Consider the following 16,381-nt stretch of genomic DNA (forward strand, 5'->3'; position numbering starts at 1 on the left):
CAGTCACACATAGAACAATCATTTGGCCACTGCTATCCTCCAGAGAGAGAGGCTCATTAGTGCCTTTCAAGCATGCTCTCATGAAAGTCATCTGCAGAAAAAATGCATAGCAGTTTCTGCAGCCAAAGAAGTTACTGTGCTACATGGTGTATGACTAAGGGTAGGAAAAAAAGTCCTGTTCCCTGTGGCTGGAGCTCTTCCCCTTAAAAATGTTTGTCATGAAATTTGAGGCTGGTTTTGAAAAACAACAACAACAACAACAAAAACGGCAGATAAGTCCTTTTGCTTCCTCTTAAAGAAAAAAGAAGAAAAAATAGATGTAATTTCATCTGCTTCCCTGTCAGTTATTTGTATGAAACTGGAAATCCACAGGGGTCAAATGTTTGTGGATGTGAAAAAAATACCAAATATGATGTTTATCATTCTTATATTATAGCAAAGATCCAAGTGAAATGCAAAAAAAAAATAAAAAAAAAGCATTACACCGTTTCTCCATTTCTCCTTGGGCCAGCAGGGAAGCAATTGTTCATCTGGAGAAGGATAAAGCAGACCGCGATGGCTGGGTTTCAATAAAGCTTGCAATGTGAACAGATGGCTTTGATTAATGCCGAGGCTCCAGACAGGATCTCCCTAGATGCCTCCTATTTCCTAAATGAGACATTTGTGTGCAAATGTATTGTTTATCAAGTTGTCACCAGTAACTCTGGTAATTAAAGTGAAAGTACTGAGGATTTTCCTTTAAAAAAAGTCACAGGTTTCCTCTTCCTCTGTGATTGTCGGACCTCAGGTTTAAAACGTCTTTGTCCAAACTTTAGACTGATCTTCTCCGCCTTCTATAAAATGTTGCCTTTTCTCTAATCTAGCTCATCCCCCTTCTTCTCTCCTCTCCTCACGACTCCTCCGTAATTCAGAGCTGCCTGTCATTCCAAGCACGACACGCACTTCATCCTGTCACCTTGACTAAACGTGAGTGATGCCGCATACGTACTCATGGCAGACAAAGGTGGAGAAAAAGTGCGAGAGAGGGATAAAGACATAGAGCATAACCGCTACAGGAAAACACCTCCAAGGCGAAATTCAGTTCACTGGTTTGGAAACATGCAAAAAATATGCAAAAAAATAACATAAAATAAAGAAAAAAGAAAAGAAGACTCTTGCTTCTTCTATCCATTAAAAATGTGACTTTCAGCTCAGTTGTCCTTGTTAAACAGTTCAGAGCTTTTCTCAGATACTGGTGTGTGGTGTGCATGTGTGAAATTTGAAAACTGAAAAAAAAAAAGAAAAAAAGGTTTATCCTACTCGGTGAGAGAAATCACAAAATATAACTTGTTGATATTCATTAATAAAAAAGATGAAAAAAACCCCTCATAACATAAAACGTCTCTTTCACTGACACATTGCATCCGGAGATAAATCAGAAGGTAAGAAAAACAGAAACACAAGGTCCTGAACTTCAAAAGGTTTTGGATACAAAATTTTAACAAATAACATTTAATAAGATCACTTACAGAACATTTGGTTACACAATACCAGTGCGTGTGCACCATGTTTATATATCTTTGTGAGGACAAATACAAATGATGGTAAGGGTTAGGGTAAGCAGCTGGGGAAAACATTATGTCAATTAGATGTCCTCACTAAGATATGAAAACGAGTGTGTGCATCCATGTGTGTAAGTGTGAAGTGACTTCTTATATTAATGAAATTAATTACAGCGACAAAAACATAAGTATCACAGCCGTGTGAAGTCAGGTAAATAAATTTATATAAAACGGAGACGGTGTCTAATTTCACACTGAACTATTAACATCAAAAATCAAGTCCTAAAAAAAAACAGCTGCTAAAGTTGAAGACTATGAAAACACTGATTAATACTACACTGGTAAATAACAGTCGATACTCAGCAGCTGCTTCTAACAGATGCAGCAAAATGCATTTTTTCCTATTCTCTGTCCTGTTTAACATAAGGTGGTTATCATTGCTAATTATCAACATGCCACTTAAGACATTCAATATTCATGAAATCATGACACATTTTTAATTATTCGAACACAACAATGAAAAGAAAAGTACAACAGTCTTTCAAAGCAGACATCCTATTGCCATACAAAAGATTGGCAGAAGCAGTTGGCATATTTTGAGTCTTGGGAGTTGTTTGTTTGTTAAAGTAATAATCAAAATCCAGCACTAGGCTGCCGTCAATTGAGGCTTCAATTATATATATCAGTATGAACACGTAACGTATTGATGAGTGTGTTTACATGAAAAATAATGCACAACAATGCTAAACTATCCATCCAACCATTTTCTTCCACTCATCTGGGTCAGGGTCTCAGGTGCTCCTCAGCTATTTCCTTCTCCAGCTCTTGCTGGGGCTTTCCTAAGCCACCTGAGGCATAAAATCTCTCTAGTGTGTCCTGCGTCCACCCTGGGGGTCTCCTGCCAGTTAGACGTGCCACAAAAAGCCCCACCTAGATGGCATTCTAGGCCTTCTGGGCTGGAGGAGTAGCATCTCTACTCTGAGTCCCTCCAGAATGACTGAGCTTAGTGGTCATTCTGAAGGGACTCAGACTGGACTCAGGCATCCAATCCCCAAAGCCCAAGATGGAGGCCTTGGCGAACCCAATACCCGGCTCCTTAACTGGATTTAACTGGACATGCTCTGCTATATTTTTAAATACTGAGTGTAAATACAACAAAGCTGTGTTTGCAGTTGGAGGTAGAGTTCACAAATTAAATGCAATTTAATTTAGACTTAAAATAAAGACTCTTCTTATAATTATATGTATTGTTTTGACATGTAGAGTGCCCTCTACAAGAGGAGAATCACTCTACAGCTTTATAGGAAACAACCACAGCCCTCCAGAGCTGTTTTAGGAAGATGTCATTAAATTGAGGTACAGTGGGCAGTTGTCTCATGAGAGCACGGTGAGGACGACAGTTCCTTTGGTCTTTTTCAGAATGTCCACAGCTTCAGCGTGGGTCACACCTTCCAGGCAGTGTCCATTAACAGCAATTATCTGATCGCCACGTTTCAGCCTGCCATCCTCAATGGCTGCACCCTGAAGTACAAAGTCAACAAGAGCTTTTAAACGCTAATATGGCAACACATATGTTAGGAGAAAAGAATGAATGTGAGGTTAAATGAATGTTTGTAATGATCACAAAGGAATTGGTCGCAACAGATGCTCAGAAATAGAATCAAGAAACAAAACAAAGGAAAGCAATCATGCAAAAACTGACATAATGCAGTTTACTAGAGCATGGCACTAAGAGTTTACCACCTGTTACAAAACAAAAGCTATTTAACAAGTTATAACTGTGGCCTTTTTGCTTTGTTTCTTACATTGAGCATTGCCGTTAGGGACAAATTGCTATTTTTGGTGTTGAATTACAAAAAAGGCACTATAACTTAAAACCACACAAGAATCTCTGTCTCTTATACATAGGTAGTCACAAAACAACAACGCATATAAAGTAAAACCACACACGGTGAAACTGCCTGCTGCCTGCTTTTTTACCCGAATTGCTGATGATTGGAGAAAGTTTTGTTTTGAACAGAGAAAACGCTATGAGAAGATGTGAGGGAGTGACTCAGTGAGTGACATACAGACTGCTGCTAAACTGTCTTTCCCAACATTAAAACTCTTTGGTTTTCACAACAAAAGGAGACCTGGCAGATGCTTTCTCACCTTGTCAAAGACAGTTTTGATGTAGATAGGCAGGTCTCCGTGAGGGCTGCCAAAACCTCCTACAATGCTGAAGCCGAGACCTGAGGAGCCTCTCTCCAGAGTGATGGTCTTATACATGCGAGCGCTGTAAAGAATACGATGCGAAACAATGGATGTTGGCTTCTGAGCGCACCGATGTGCATGCATTTAAAAACAAGTGTTGCACCAACTGTTTAGTAAAGTTTGAGGCCTGCTTTTGTCTTTATTCATTAATTAAAGTGGAGAGAAGAACAACGAAATGACACTGTTAGCTGAACCACTTCTTACCAGAGGCTGTTGTGAAAGCAGGGCAGGCTGCTCGGCTGGCCTAATGACCATGCGCGCACATCGCTGTTACTCTGTGTGCTGCATCCCTGAGAAGCTGCTGCCACCTAGACAATCATAGATTCACACAAACAGCATGTTATGAGTGCAAAGTGTAAAGGTTTTAGCCATTTAGGACTACACGAAGAGACCAGGACAGCCTGAATCCAAGCAGGACAGGACAGCCTGAATCCAAGGAATAGCAAAACATCTACAAATAGTGACAGTAACATGTAATTAAAAATATATCTCATTATTTTATGCGATTACTCTGGAGAACAGTGAGTTTCTCCTGACTGACATCAGCAAGACAGGAGTGCTTTTCTTCACAGCTTTCTTTTAGGAGTATGCAGAGCATCACTTTGAAAATGCCTATTTGTGCTGAGTAGGCAATCTGGCAGACCACTCTACATGAGGTGCCAGTTTCACTTCAATAAAAGACAATGAAAGAACAATGAAACCAACACAGGAGAAGTCATTATAACAGAACACGTGTAACATTTGAGCTAGTGTATAGTACATGTCTACAAAAAATACAAGCTTCTCAAACAAATCTGCAAAACTGATGCATTGCAAATTTATCCAGAAGAAGTTGTACTAACAACAGATTAATCAGGATTTCTGCAAAAAGTTAATATTTCTATAGTTGGACAATGATCAAATATCTTATTAATGCAACAGCGGTCTTATGCCCATCCAAATATTACCAGAGTAGGAGTGATACAAGTCTAAAACCTTTTGATGTTTATTTTAAACACAAAATACTTGCCAAAAACAAGCGACATGCGCTTCCATAGATACAAATATAGTTTTTTCCCTTACAGCAGAAGTCTTTTTAGAGGTGTGAAATCAATGTCATAAACACTGTTGTCTTGAAATTAACATACACTGACTGTGCAAAATGCTGATAATGAAGGGCCTCCTTTTTGTTAAAGACTTCTTTCTTTTTTAGTTGTCTGTATGTAAAATTATGTCTTGGGGAAATATGGAAGAAGATAAAAAGCCCTACGGGGAGCTGGCTGTGAACCATTTCTGTGTTTCTCTGACAAAACAGAACTAAAACCTGCTGACGTTATCACACAGAAACTTACTGCCTTTACAGGCATTACATATCAGTTACTGGATGTCTCACTGTGACAGTACCTGCAAAATGATGGTTCCAGTGGTGTTCTTGAGCAGGGCTTCAGCATGGACATGAGTCATTCCCTCAGTGGAAACATCATTGATACTGAGGATCCTGTCTCCCGTCTAGATGATGCACACACAAACACAAACACACATTTGTCCTAGACTTAACACTATCCCCCCTTTTCCTTTTTGCCTACAAAGTCTCCTTTTCTTTTCTGTCCCTATCTTTTTTCTTCAGAATTTCATAAAGGTTTACTTTTGGTATGTCACTTCATTTTCAATATTTATGTCTAAAATGCATTTTATGTTACATGTGTCTGTAATTTGATCATGGAGAAACATTTATGTCCTCTGCCCCTTGCATCCCGATCTATTCCAACCTTTATATTTGTTTTATGAGATGTATTTCAGGAAGAAAATGATGTAAAAATATCGACTTCTATTCCAATAAATATGTAACACAGTCAAGGCAGTCCATATATTTGTCTCAGTGTTGGAAAAGTTCATTTTGGTAACCTTTAGTTAACCAGGAAAAACGGCCTCTTCAGATTCTAAATGACTCCTGCACTCTGCGATTACAGAAGAATACACAGTAAAACAACAGTCACCTCTAAAGAAAAAGGTATCTTGTGCCTCCTTCACCTTATTTTTTATGATTCCCTTAAATTCATCAATGCATACCAGAGAGTCTAAGTTTACAGCTTTTTGCAGATGTTTCAGCCTCTAAGGGACACAGTAAGAGTAAGAAAGTGCAATTTTCCTTATTTAAGGCCCAGTCCACACTCGACTAGTCACAATGTGAAGCATACATGAGACACACATGCATGCACGCACTGGTGTATATACATGGTCACTCCCCACCTGTAATTTCTGTGTTTTGGCAGCAAGTCCATTGGTATCCATGGTAGCAATAAAAAGAGGAAGGTTGCCATGGGGACTGCCCACTCCTCCAGCTACGCTGATGCCCAAGGAGTCGTATGGACCCTGGAGTGATTGCGCACAGACACACAAACACACACATTTGCAACCTTTCCAAATGGCAGATTCGAGCATAAAATAAACACCCAACGTTACAGGAGCATGATATCCAGTCAGGAAGCAGGTTGTTTTCAGTATATAACTAATTTATACTAATTTGTAACTTCTAAAAATAAGTTAAATTATCACTACTCAGTTTCTCCAGTACAGTATGGGGTCCAAAAAGACAATGCTTTTATTACTATAAGAGTGTTTTACCTTTTTTATTATCACTTTTCTGATGTCAGAGTCTTTGAATGCTGCAGAAGAGAATGACACATAACTATGGATAAAAAGATGCAAGAGTATATTTTCCATTCAAAGCAAATTGTTGGACTCAACATTGTAACTCAGACGATACTCGAGAACTTAGTTGACACTCACTGTAGCTCTCTATTTTGTTATCTGTCTCCCTCTGGTGGCCAAAAGAACCATCGCATACACTTGAGGGTGTAAGCGTGGAGCAGTCAGAGTCTTCGCTCTGGATAAAACACAACTTAAGGTACTCCTACGTTCACAGAGTAATATCGTTAAAATAGGTGTATAAACGCAATAGTTGACCTACAAACTACAGTCTGAACTATAATTTCACTAGGAATCATATCACTAAAGAAATACGTAGGCAAGATAAACAGTTTACCTGACTCCGCAGTGTGTACTGCACCCCGGCTTTAAAACGAGCCACCTCCAGGTGGACTCCTCCACTGCAACTCTGAGAGCAAAGTGACACATCTCACATAATGACGCTGGCCATGAAAATGCCTACCTATGTTCATTTATTTATAAACTGTGAATACGGCAGACCTGCAGAAGCGTGTGTGCACGCTCCTGTGATGCTGCACGCACGTCTTCCCCATTGATTGACAGAATCTGGTCGCCTAGCAACAACCTGCCATCCGAATCTGCTACACCTCCTCTGATGATATCTGACACAAAGATGCCAGTGTCATTACTGTTGGAAGAAAACAGAGGTCAAAAGCTGTGCCTGCCCCAGGCTTATAAATAATGTGACCTGTGCACCGGCTGTTTTGCATAATGTCACACCTGATTGTGCAAAAACATAAAGCTGCGAGAAAATTGGCACCCGAGCTCTTTGGAAAATGATGCGTCTTGCGACTTCTTTGCAGTGAGACCCTATCTAACCTTTATGGTAATTATCGAATGCTGGAGAGATCTGTGAAGTAGTTACAGAACACGTCAAAGGAGTTTGCCATGAAAACAGTCAATCTACTAGGGTCTATAAAGGGTTTTTTGTTTTTTTAGAATATAATTTTCGGAATTATATTTAAAAGGAACAGGTATTCTGCAATTTAAACTAACTAACCAGCCTAACTACAGCTTACAAACAAAAGTTGATTAAGAATAAAATTGTGGTAAAAATAGGCAACAAGACTAATCACTCACTAACAAAGTCACATTTATTTATTTTTAACCTATTTCTCATCTTCAGAAGTTGCGAGGAGGAGTACTCCCACTTGCCATATGTTATATTTGAAGCCGATATATTAACAACTTCATCAGCCTCTTAGACTTCAGGCTCTTTCAGCAGGTGACATCACCTAGGTTGCGAACACGATGGTTCTGAACAAAATTTGATTTTGTCTTTGTTGTACTTGAAAGCACAGTGTTAGATAACACAGGCTCAAACCTGCTGTGAACATACCAAGTTGGAGGTTTCTAACTTGATAAAAGCATCCTGACTGTACCTCTTCCCCACAGTAGTGAAGCCCAGTCCTTCTCCAGGACGAGGCCTCAGCTCCAGGCTGAACACATCCCACAGGTCCTCCTCCCTGTAGGATTCCTGGTGCCTGAAGACGCACAGCTGGACACGCTGGGTGGTGAGCCGTAGCACGGCAATAGCTTCGTCATGACTGGCCTGCCGCATATCTATGCCATTTACCTAGAAGACAGTGACAGTGAGAGAAACAGGGGAACAGATGCATGAAAATACATCCTGTTTGTTCAGGAAGTACAGGAACACATATTACAAAACAATAATATGATAAACTTTTCAGATTGGAGTGGTAAAGGAATCAAATATTTAGAACATATACTAGAAGGAACAGAATTTATTTCATTTGACGGACTAGTTACACAATATGGGATCAACAAGAAAAGATTTTTAGAATATCAACAAATTAAATCCATAGTTAAAAAGAAATTTAAACCGGGTCAAGTTGAACTACAAACACCACCAAGTGTGGTTCAATTTCTTACTCTTAAAACCCCCAAATTACTATCCAAAATATACAGAATGCTTTCTAAAACAGATGAATCAATATCACTTCCTATTGCAAAATGGGAAGCGGATTTATCAGTTAACTTAGACCTAAACTTCTGGTCTCAGGTTTGCTTAAAAACCTTTCATCTAATTAGAAATCCCAGTCTTCAATTAATTCAGTGAAAAATATTACATAGAGTGCACTATACAGGTCATCGGATGTTCAAGATGGGCTTTACGTCTACCAACAACTGCTCACACTGCCAAACCAATTCACCGGACAATTATATCCACGCTCTTTGGTTCTGTCCACCAGTTCAGAAGTTTTGGCGCGAGATATGTGAAGACTTATCGAAGTGTCTGAAATGTAACATTCCAACTTCCCCCTTAGTGTGTTTGTTGGGCAGTTTAGATAATGTCACTTCAGAAAAGAATATCGCCCATATGGTTTTCACTGCCCTATGCATAGCCAAGAAAACAGTCCTCATGAACTGGAAAAATAAAAATAATCTTAACTCTAACCAATATAGAAATTATCTATTAGATTACATTAGTCTTGATACAGCCTCTGCCACCACATCAGATCAATTGCTCTGGGCTCCTTTGATCAGCTCCATCACCTAGTGGGGGTGGGGGGTCATAGTTTGGTCCCGCCTTCACTGTTGTGATTGGTGTGGGGGTAGGGACAGGCTTAGGGCGTCGGGGGGTTCCCCGGAGGCATCTTCCTTGGGGGGCTCAACCCGGGGTAGCGGTCATGTCCGGTTGGGGGCTCTTTTGGCTCTCGGGTGACTGTTTCCACGTGGCTGCGTGCAGCGGGGCTAGGGGAGGGTCTGTGCTGACGGACGTGGGTTACTGACCTGGTAGCGTGGCTGCCCCTGGGTGGGTCCGGGATGGGCGTGAGGTTCTGGGGGCGCTCCGTCTCTGGGCTGGGGCCCAGGCCAGGCCTCGGGGGCTTGGGTCCTGGTTGGTGTGTTGCCGGGGTTGTGGGCGGGTGGGTGCATGGGGACCCAGCCCTGGAGCAGGGTGCCGCCGGTGCATCGAGCCACCTGGGGGCTCTTCAACTGGTGGGGGAGATTGTCACATCTTGCAGGAGCTTTCCTCTCTTCAGGAGCTCCCTCTGCAGGAGGGGGAGATACAGGAGAGGTGGAGGAAGATCTCAGCCTGGGTGTTTATTGTCTTATGTAGTCTGGAAGATGAGTGGATGGTGGGGTGGGTGCAGTTTTCTCTGTGGTGGGGTTGGGTGGACTGTCCCCGGCTCTGTGGGGCCGGGAGGCGCTGCTGCACTGGGCCCCGGTCTGGATGGACCTGGGCCCCCTTTCCCTGGCGGGTCGCGGAGTATGGGGGTGCCTACTGGGGTCAGCGGGGGAGCTGGCCCCAGGGAGGGGTCACCTGCCACTCCCTTCCCCTCCTCCCCATCTCCAGCTGCCTCCCCCCTCCCGCTCCACCACAACCACCCACACATGCAGGACCTTGGAGTAGGGGTATGTCACCAGGGTGCAGAGGAGGCTACCCCCCCCCCCCCCCCCGTCCCCCTCCGTCCCCCTCTGGCTGCCTCTGCCTCAATTTTATCCCACAACTTAGACATTCACATTACTCACACTCTCATTACACATACATATAGGATCTTGGGGGTGGGCACGATACATGGAATCCAAATTACCATCAGGGTGTACACCCCACCCCTGGCGTCGTTGCCCACCTCTCAATTTTAAATACACGTAGACATTGAGGGCTAGCAGGAGGGACCATGAGCTTACCTGCTGCTCTCTGGCAGGTAGCTCCATGCCCTCCTGGGTTTTAAATGCACCTTAGAACACACATGCATCAACACTACAATGAGCGGGTGGAGGGAGGTTTGGAGTCTTCTCTCACCCCCATTCTCTGCGGCCTGCCGGAGCGAGGTTTGGAGGCCTATCTCCACCCACCACCACTTCCCCTGCCAGTGGCGGACTCCCTCAGACGTCGGTGCGTTGGTGGTTCTTTGTGTCCGGGGATGGGCGTCCAGGTACACACTGGCTCACTCCTTGGCGGCCTCGGGGCCTGGAGCCTGGGGCTCGCTCGGGCCACTTTGGAGGTGGGGTGCCCCCGGCCTCTCGGCTTGGGGCTCGGTCACTCAGGCACGGCTGGCTGCCGGCGGAGCTCACGGGCGCGTCACTGCAACTCCCCCCCCCTGGCTTCTGCTCCGCGGCTGCTGGGTGAGCCCTCATCTGGGACTCTCCTCAGCTCTTTCTGGGACAGTGGCGCGGCTGCCCCTCTGTTGGTCTTCCTTGGTCTCTTGTGTTCTGGGGGCCTCTGGATGTCTGGAGTTTTGATCTCCTCCACACCTGCTTCATGCCCTGGAGGACGGGGCAGTGGCCCCCCCACACCCTCTAGCAGATCATTACATGAAGGAACCTTTTAAAAAAACAAGCGCGTCCATGCTCACAGGTGTACACACGGGTGATCACACACACAAACTACACCCTTTTTGGCTCCTACCTCAAAGCACACTGTGTTCTGTTGATCTTATGTGCTGCACAATAATGTTTAATATTTAGTATTTACTGTCATATTCCCATATATCATTGTGATGTTGTTTATTCTATTACTCTTGTTCTCTTCTGCTCGTTTTCTTTTTTCTTTCTCAGCAGGTGATCCAGGTGATTGCTATATGCTTTTTTTTTCTTTCTTTTTTTTCTCTACTCATTCTGTTGGTTTTTGTCTTTTGCCCTTCTCCCCCGTCCCTCTTCTCAGCTGTTTCTCTTTCCCTCTTTCTTTCTCCCCTTCTTTCCCCCAGTCAAGTCTGTCCCGTATTCAGTAAGTGAAAATAAAATAAACAATAAAAGGTGAATCAAATGGACCATTACGGCAAGGCTGGGATGGTCAATTTGGTAAAGTAAATCCGTTGGGCATCTTTCTTTGCCTTTAGACAATAATTCTGATGGCAAAAGAGCCAAACGGGACAGGCAAAAAAAAAAAAAAAAAAAGAAGTACAGGAACAAGTCTTTCAGTGTATACAAATCAGGCTGTGCAGTAGTTAACACTGACGGTAGAAGGTCTGAGGTGTGGCATTTGTACCTATGTCAGTTTCTCTCTCACAGTTCAGAAATGATTGTTAAATTAACTGGTGATTGCGTAATTATCTGTAAGTGTGGAGATGAGAGTGTGTGGTTGTTTTTCTATTTCTAGCAGCTTCCGTTTCCTTACGCAGCTTACCCTAACACTGCCATTAGGCTAAGCAGTCACATGATGGTGGTTATGAACTCGACAAGCTAACCCGTGGTCTACCAATGTAAGTAAGGGTGTGTTATACTGGCAGTAATATATGACCAATATAAAATATTGGAGAGTCTGCTAGTAGAAAAGTAGAAAAGCAACTGATTTTACATAGTAAGATAAAACACACAATACAGACTGAAAGCAACAGAGCTGCTGCACTCAATACAGCGTTAGTGTGTGTGTGAGAAAAAGCACTGAATAGAAGTGCATCATTAAAAGCACTTCGTGAATGTGTGTGCTTTAATGTCTAGACTATTTGAAACTGAAAAGAATGCAGGAAAAATGCCAATTATGTAAGTGAACAGACGTATCAGTATGAGAGCTCTATCATTAAATCACACGCAAATCTGATGGATTACAGATATTATTATAGCGTATAGTTATAAAAATACAAATGCTCTAGGTGCTCTGCTTTAGTATCATATATTAATCTTTATATAACAATAAAATTGGTGTAAAATTGGAAGGAGGAATAAAGCTGCATAGAAATAAAGACTGCAATGCTTGTTAGTCTACATGGAAATTCCAGGAATGCTGACACTATTTTCTTGGTGGTGACTTTATCGTGAACATAACCTAAACCATAGCAGGTTAGGCCTGCAGCCATGGTGATGTGCCCAGGTAAAAACGTATACTTTTAATATGCACTTCGTATCTCTGTAGTTGCCTGGAGAAATCCTGCTTATCCTCTGTGTACTAACGCTTTAATTCTATGACAGCTGAGACCGGCTCAAGCCGCTCTGCAAATTCTAATTTGGATAAGTGGTAAGATAAATAGACGATTATTATTAGAATTTTGTATTTATTTATTTTATTTGCTCTATTTAACTAGGAGAGATGACAGAAGCTACCAGAGCTTTACAGTCTCTCAGTTCAACAAGTATCTCTGTAAGTGTTTCTCGAGTCGTACTGCAGTTTGTTTAGTAGTGATGCGTACAGGGCTGGAAGCCAGTTTTCCAATTCAGTGTTTGTGTGATGATCTCTCCAATGAGCTGTTATCAGGAAAATGACCTCTAAACAACAGCAAAGATGTTAAATATCTTTGCATAGATGTTATCTTTATAGTTATTCGTGCACAATATGCTGCACACTGAATATCATCATTTGTCTGTTTTTTGGTTTGTTTGTTTTTAAATAGTAGGTAGTGTAGTGGTATAAGAATCTAATTTATCCAGAATCCAGTTTTTGAGCAAGGTGTTCATGTGTTTTGTAGGACAATCTGTTCTCTAACATTTGTACATATATATATTTTTTTTCATTTTGGAGTTTAGTACAAACTTCAAATTAAAGACTGATATTCTGAAGTGACTGAAAGCAGTCCCCTGGAGAAGGTTTTAGGGGGATCAGTAGCATCCAAGATGGTATTATTAGTGTAAAAGCATCACAGCCCAGTTTCATTTAGATAAGGAGCAAAAAGTAGTGGACCTTAAATAAAACCCTGAGGATAGGTCTTTATTTTTAACTCCTGGGAACCACATTTTCTATAAAAACAGGTTTTTGAGCTTGTAACCAGCAGTGTACCTTAAAACCCTCGCTTTTAAATCATGTGAGTAAACAATTTTTAAGGCAGATTTATTTTTTTCAGGTTTTCTTTGTTTGTTTGTTTCATTTCTGTGACTTTCTTGTTTTCACTATAAACTGAAGCTTGATTCTGTTATATCTGGCAAAGCAATCTGAGTTTGAATTCCCAAAAAATGAGTTTCTGAATTGGAAAAAAATAGTGCATGAATAAAAAAGAACACAGATACATCACGGCTGCGTTCTTCATACTGAAAAATATTGCAAAAACAAACAGAAATAAAAATAAATGCTGTGCGGTTAGAAATAACTTATTCACATGCACTGCTGTTTGTTCTGGTGTTTGTGTGCACATGTATCACTGCTATACCTCTAATATCTGATCTCCAGCCTGCAGTCTACCATCTCTCTGTGCTGCTCCTCCATCGTTCACTTCATGGATTATTACTGCCCCCTGGTGTAAAAACCAGAAACCACTTCCATCATTACACAACTCCACAACTGAATATTGAAACAACAAACAAACAAACAAATGCACAACTTTTTGGCCTAATTCGAGTACAAACTTTGCTTCCATCTGTGGATTTTTTATTTGCAAACATAAACAAAAATTATATAAAGTCACCTTCATGTCACAAGGACAAATAATAAATAACGAAATCTTTATGTTAAAAATCATTTAGCTGTTCTCACCAGCAGAGTGTCACATCCACCTACAATGCTGAGACCCAGGCCTAGGTTTCCTTTATAAATCTCTATGGTAGTTTCCTTTCCTGAAACAATTGGACAGCTGACAGGGTCGGAAGTTGTGGGAGCTGATCCTGGCCAATCAGACTGTTCCACTGGAGAGGTCTGCATGGGTTTTAGAGACGAAGAGGAGGAGGAGGCGACAGGAAGGCTTAGAGAGGACACTGGAGTGAGTGAGCGGGGACTGGAGAGTGATGTAGGGAGAGGGAGAGAAGAAGAGGAGGAGGAGGAGGAGAGACTCTTGGAACGGTTGATGGAGAGCTTGACAGTGACCCGGTGTTTGAGAATCAAACTGGACACCTGAATACGAAAAAGACAGCTGAGTCATAAATCATTAAATCAACTTGACCTTGAAGAGCATATATTTCACAGCCCGCATGTGTGCTTGCACCTTTTTTACTGACAGTCCAGCCACGGGTTCATCACCCACTGCTACGATTCTGTCTCCAACCTTTATCCTGCCATCCTGCATAAAGAGACATGAATAAAATATGTAAGATAAGCAAAATGTATGAAAGTGAGTGTGTAGAAGAAAGATGGTGGGCGAGTGTGATTAAAAATCAAGTACACCCTCTGGACAAATATATGAATAACTGTTCCCTTAGGCCGGACATGAAAACGTATTAGTACATGATGACATCACTTGAAAAAATGGCAACCATCATCTGTTTCACATAATATTCATAATGCCAAGATGGCAGAACCATCACATCAGACTTGTACAAACCCTTTATAATTCAAATATGTTATGAGACGAGTTCTGCCCTGGTGAAGGCCAAAATTGCAATTGATTCTACTTTTGTGGGTAAAAAAGGAATAATACATATTTATTAATAACAGCATTTTTATTCATTTAAAAATTACAGAGTAAATTTGCTCAGAGAGAACCAAAAAGAAAACTGAAAATGATTAAATTACTTAAAAGGCTTACATAGTATAGATACTTATAAATAGTATAGATGATATACGGGCATATGATCCTGTTGACGATGTCATACCTTGCTGGCAGTGCCGTGCTGGATCAGGGACGTGACCACCAGTCCTCCCTTAGAATTATCCTCTTCCAAGCAAAGGCCAAGACCTGCATAATCCTGGAATGAGAAGCAACTATGTAAGAAAACAAACTTAAACACAATAATACTCATATGTAAAAAATGACTGTGCCAGTTTTAAGAGGTGTGCTTTAAGATGGGATTTTTTGGCTTTATTAGACAGACAGTGAAGAGTGACAGGAAACCAGAGGAAAGGGGTCGGACAGGTCTGACTAGAACCCGGGCCAGCCGCTCTCAGCCATACAGCCTGCTCATCCAAATTTGCTAAACCGGCACACTTAAGATGGGATTTGAAAGTGTTAAGAGAGTCAGTGTTACAGATGTCTGGTGGGACGGGATTCCAGAGGCGAGGAGCAAAGAAACTGAAGGTTGTAGATCCCAGTGTAGTCAAAAGGGCAGAAGGGACAGTGAGGAGTTCAGAGAGGTACTGTGGAGGGAGGTTATGGATTGCCTTAAAGGTGAGGAGCGGAATCTTGAAATCAATACGACATTTAACCGGGAGCCGGTGAAGCTGCTGAAGGACAGGCGTGACATGACTAATGCAGGGAGGTCTGGTGATGCTCCAAGCGGCAGAATTCTGAACCAGTTGAAGTTTATGAATGAACTTGAGAAGGGAGTTAGAGGATGGCAGTACTATTGGGTATGAGAGATGGATGGAGGCGAATATTGGTACGGAGATGGAAATATGAGACTAGTGAAACCAATAACAGCACGTCTGCAAAATGTGTTTTTGTGATTAAAGTTACATGTTGTTCATTTTGTACAATTACACAGACACTCGTCTATCTATCAAGATTTTGATACAAAAGTACCTGCTATCAGGCTGCCTTTGACACACAAAAATGTGCAACTGCAGTACAGACAACTGACAGTGGTTAGCCAGAGACCTACTGGATGTATTGTACCTGAGGTAGAATAATGTGTTCAATGTCACTGGAGATTTGTCCACAGCCTCCAGTGTCAGTCTGGGAGTCGATCGTGTCCTCACAGTCTTTCCTGAGTCCCTGGACCGTTTCACCTAGAGCTGCTTTATTTCTGGTAAAACAACACCAATGATTCCAGAAGCAGGTTACAAAAACCTTTAGTGTGTAAAACCAAAAAGCAATCATGTTACCTGATGAGAATGATCTTGACTTTACATGGAGCATTACTGATGATGGCGGAGGCATTCTGGTGACTCCGGCCGTACAAAATCTGACCGTTAATCTAGAAGAAACACAGCGTCATGTAGTTCCTATCCAACAACGCCTTTCCCCCTCTATTCACCTCTACATTAATCTTCCTTTCTGTCATCTCCTTCTAACCTCTCCTCCCCCGCCGACTCATCAGCTGCTCCTCTCCCACTACTCTCCTCCTCATCTCTATTACACGGTTGTTCATTACAAAAATCCGGCCCAGCACCAACT

General features: G+C 41.9%; 1 protein-coding gene across 4 annotated transcripts in view; it reads right to left on the minus strand.

The window, feature by feature from the left end:
* Window positions 1-1,447: 1,447 nt before the first annotated feature.
* Window positions 1,448-16,381, minus strand: part of LOC113024115 (multiple PDZ domain protein) — a 47,638-nt gene continuing 32,704 nt past the window's right edge. For 2 of the 4 annotated variants that reach the window (XM_026170820.2, XM_026170818.2), the window contains 16 exons: window positions 16,090-16,181; window positions 15,881-16,010; window positions 14,922-15,014; window positions 14,315-14,389; window positions 13,870-14,223; window positions 13,547-13,630; window positions 7,886-8,079; window positions 6,984-7,131; window positions 6,820-6,891; window positions 6,564-6,687; window positions 6,399-6,439; window positions 6,024-6,146; window positions 5,178-5,282; window positions 3,999-4,102; window positions 3,693-3,816; window positions 1,448-3,062 (listed from right to left, as the gene is read on the minus strand). In XM_026170820.2, the coding sequence (XP_026026605.2) occupies window positions 2,916-3,062; window positions 3,693-3,816; window positions 3,999-4,102; window positions 5,178-5,282; window positions 6,024-6,146; window positions 6,399-6,439; window positions 6,564-6,687; window positions 6,820-6,891; window positions 6,984-7,131; window positions 7,886-8,079; window positions 13,547-13,630; window positions 13,870-14,223; window positions 14,315-14,389; window positions 14,922-15,014; window positions 15,881-16,010; window positions 16,090-16,181 (2,010 nt within the window). In that variant the 3' untranslated portion in view covers window positions 1,448-2,915. Of the gene's footprint in view, window positions 3,063-3,692; window positions 3,817-3,998; window positions 4,103-5,177; window positions 5,283-6,023; window positions 6,147-6,398; window positions 6,440-6,563; window positions 6,688-6,819; window positions 6,892-6,983; window positions 7,132-7,885; window positions 8,080-9,343; window positions 9,518-13,546; window positions 13,631-13,869; window positions 14,224-14,314; window positions 14,390-14,921; window positions 15,015-15,880; window positions 16,011-16,089; window positions 16,182-16,381 lie in introns of those variants that run through there. The other 2 variants (XM_026170819.2, XM_080302903.1) reach the window with 2 other exon arrangements.

The sequence above is a fragment of the Astatotilapia calliptera genome, chromosome 6 (assembly GCF_964374335.1).
Source record: "Astatotilapia calliptera chromosome 6, fAstCal68.1, whole genome shotgun sequence".
Classification (NCBI taxonomy): Eukaryota; Metazoa; Chordata; class Actinopteri; order Cichliformes; family Cichlidae; genus Astatotilapia; species Astatotilapia calliptera.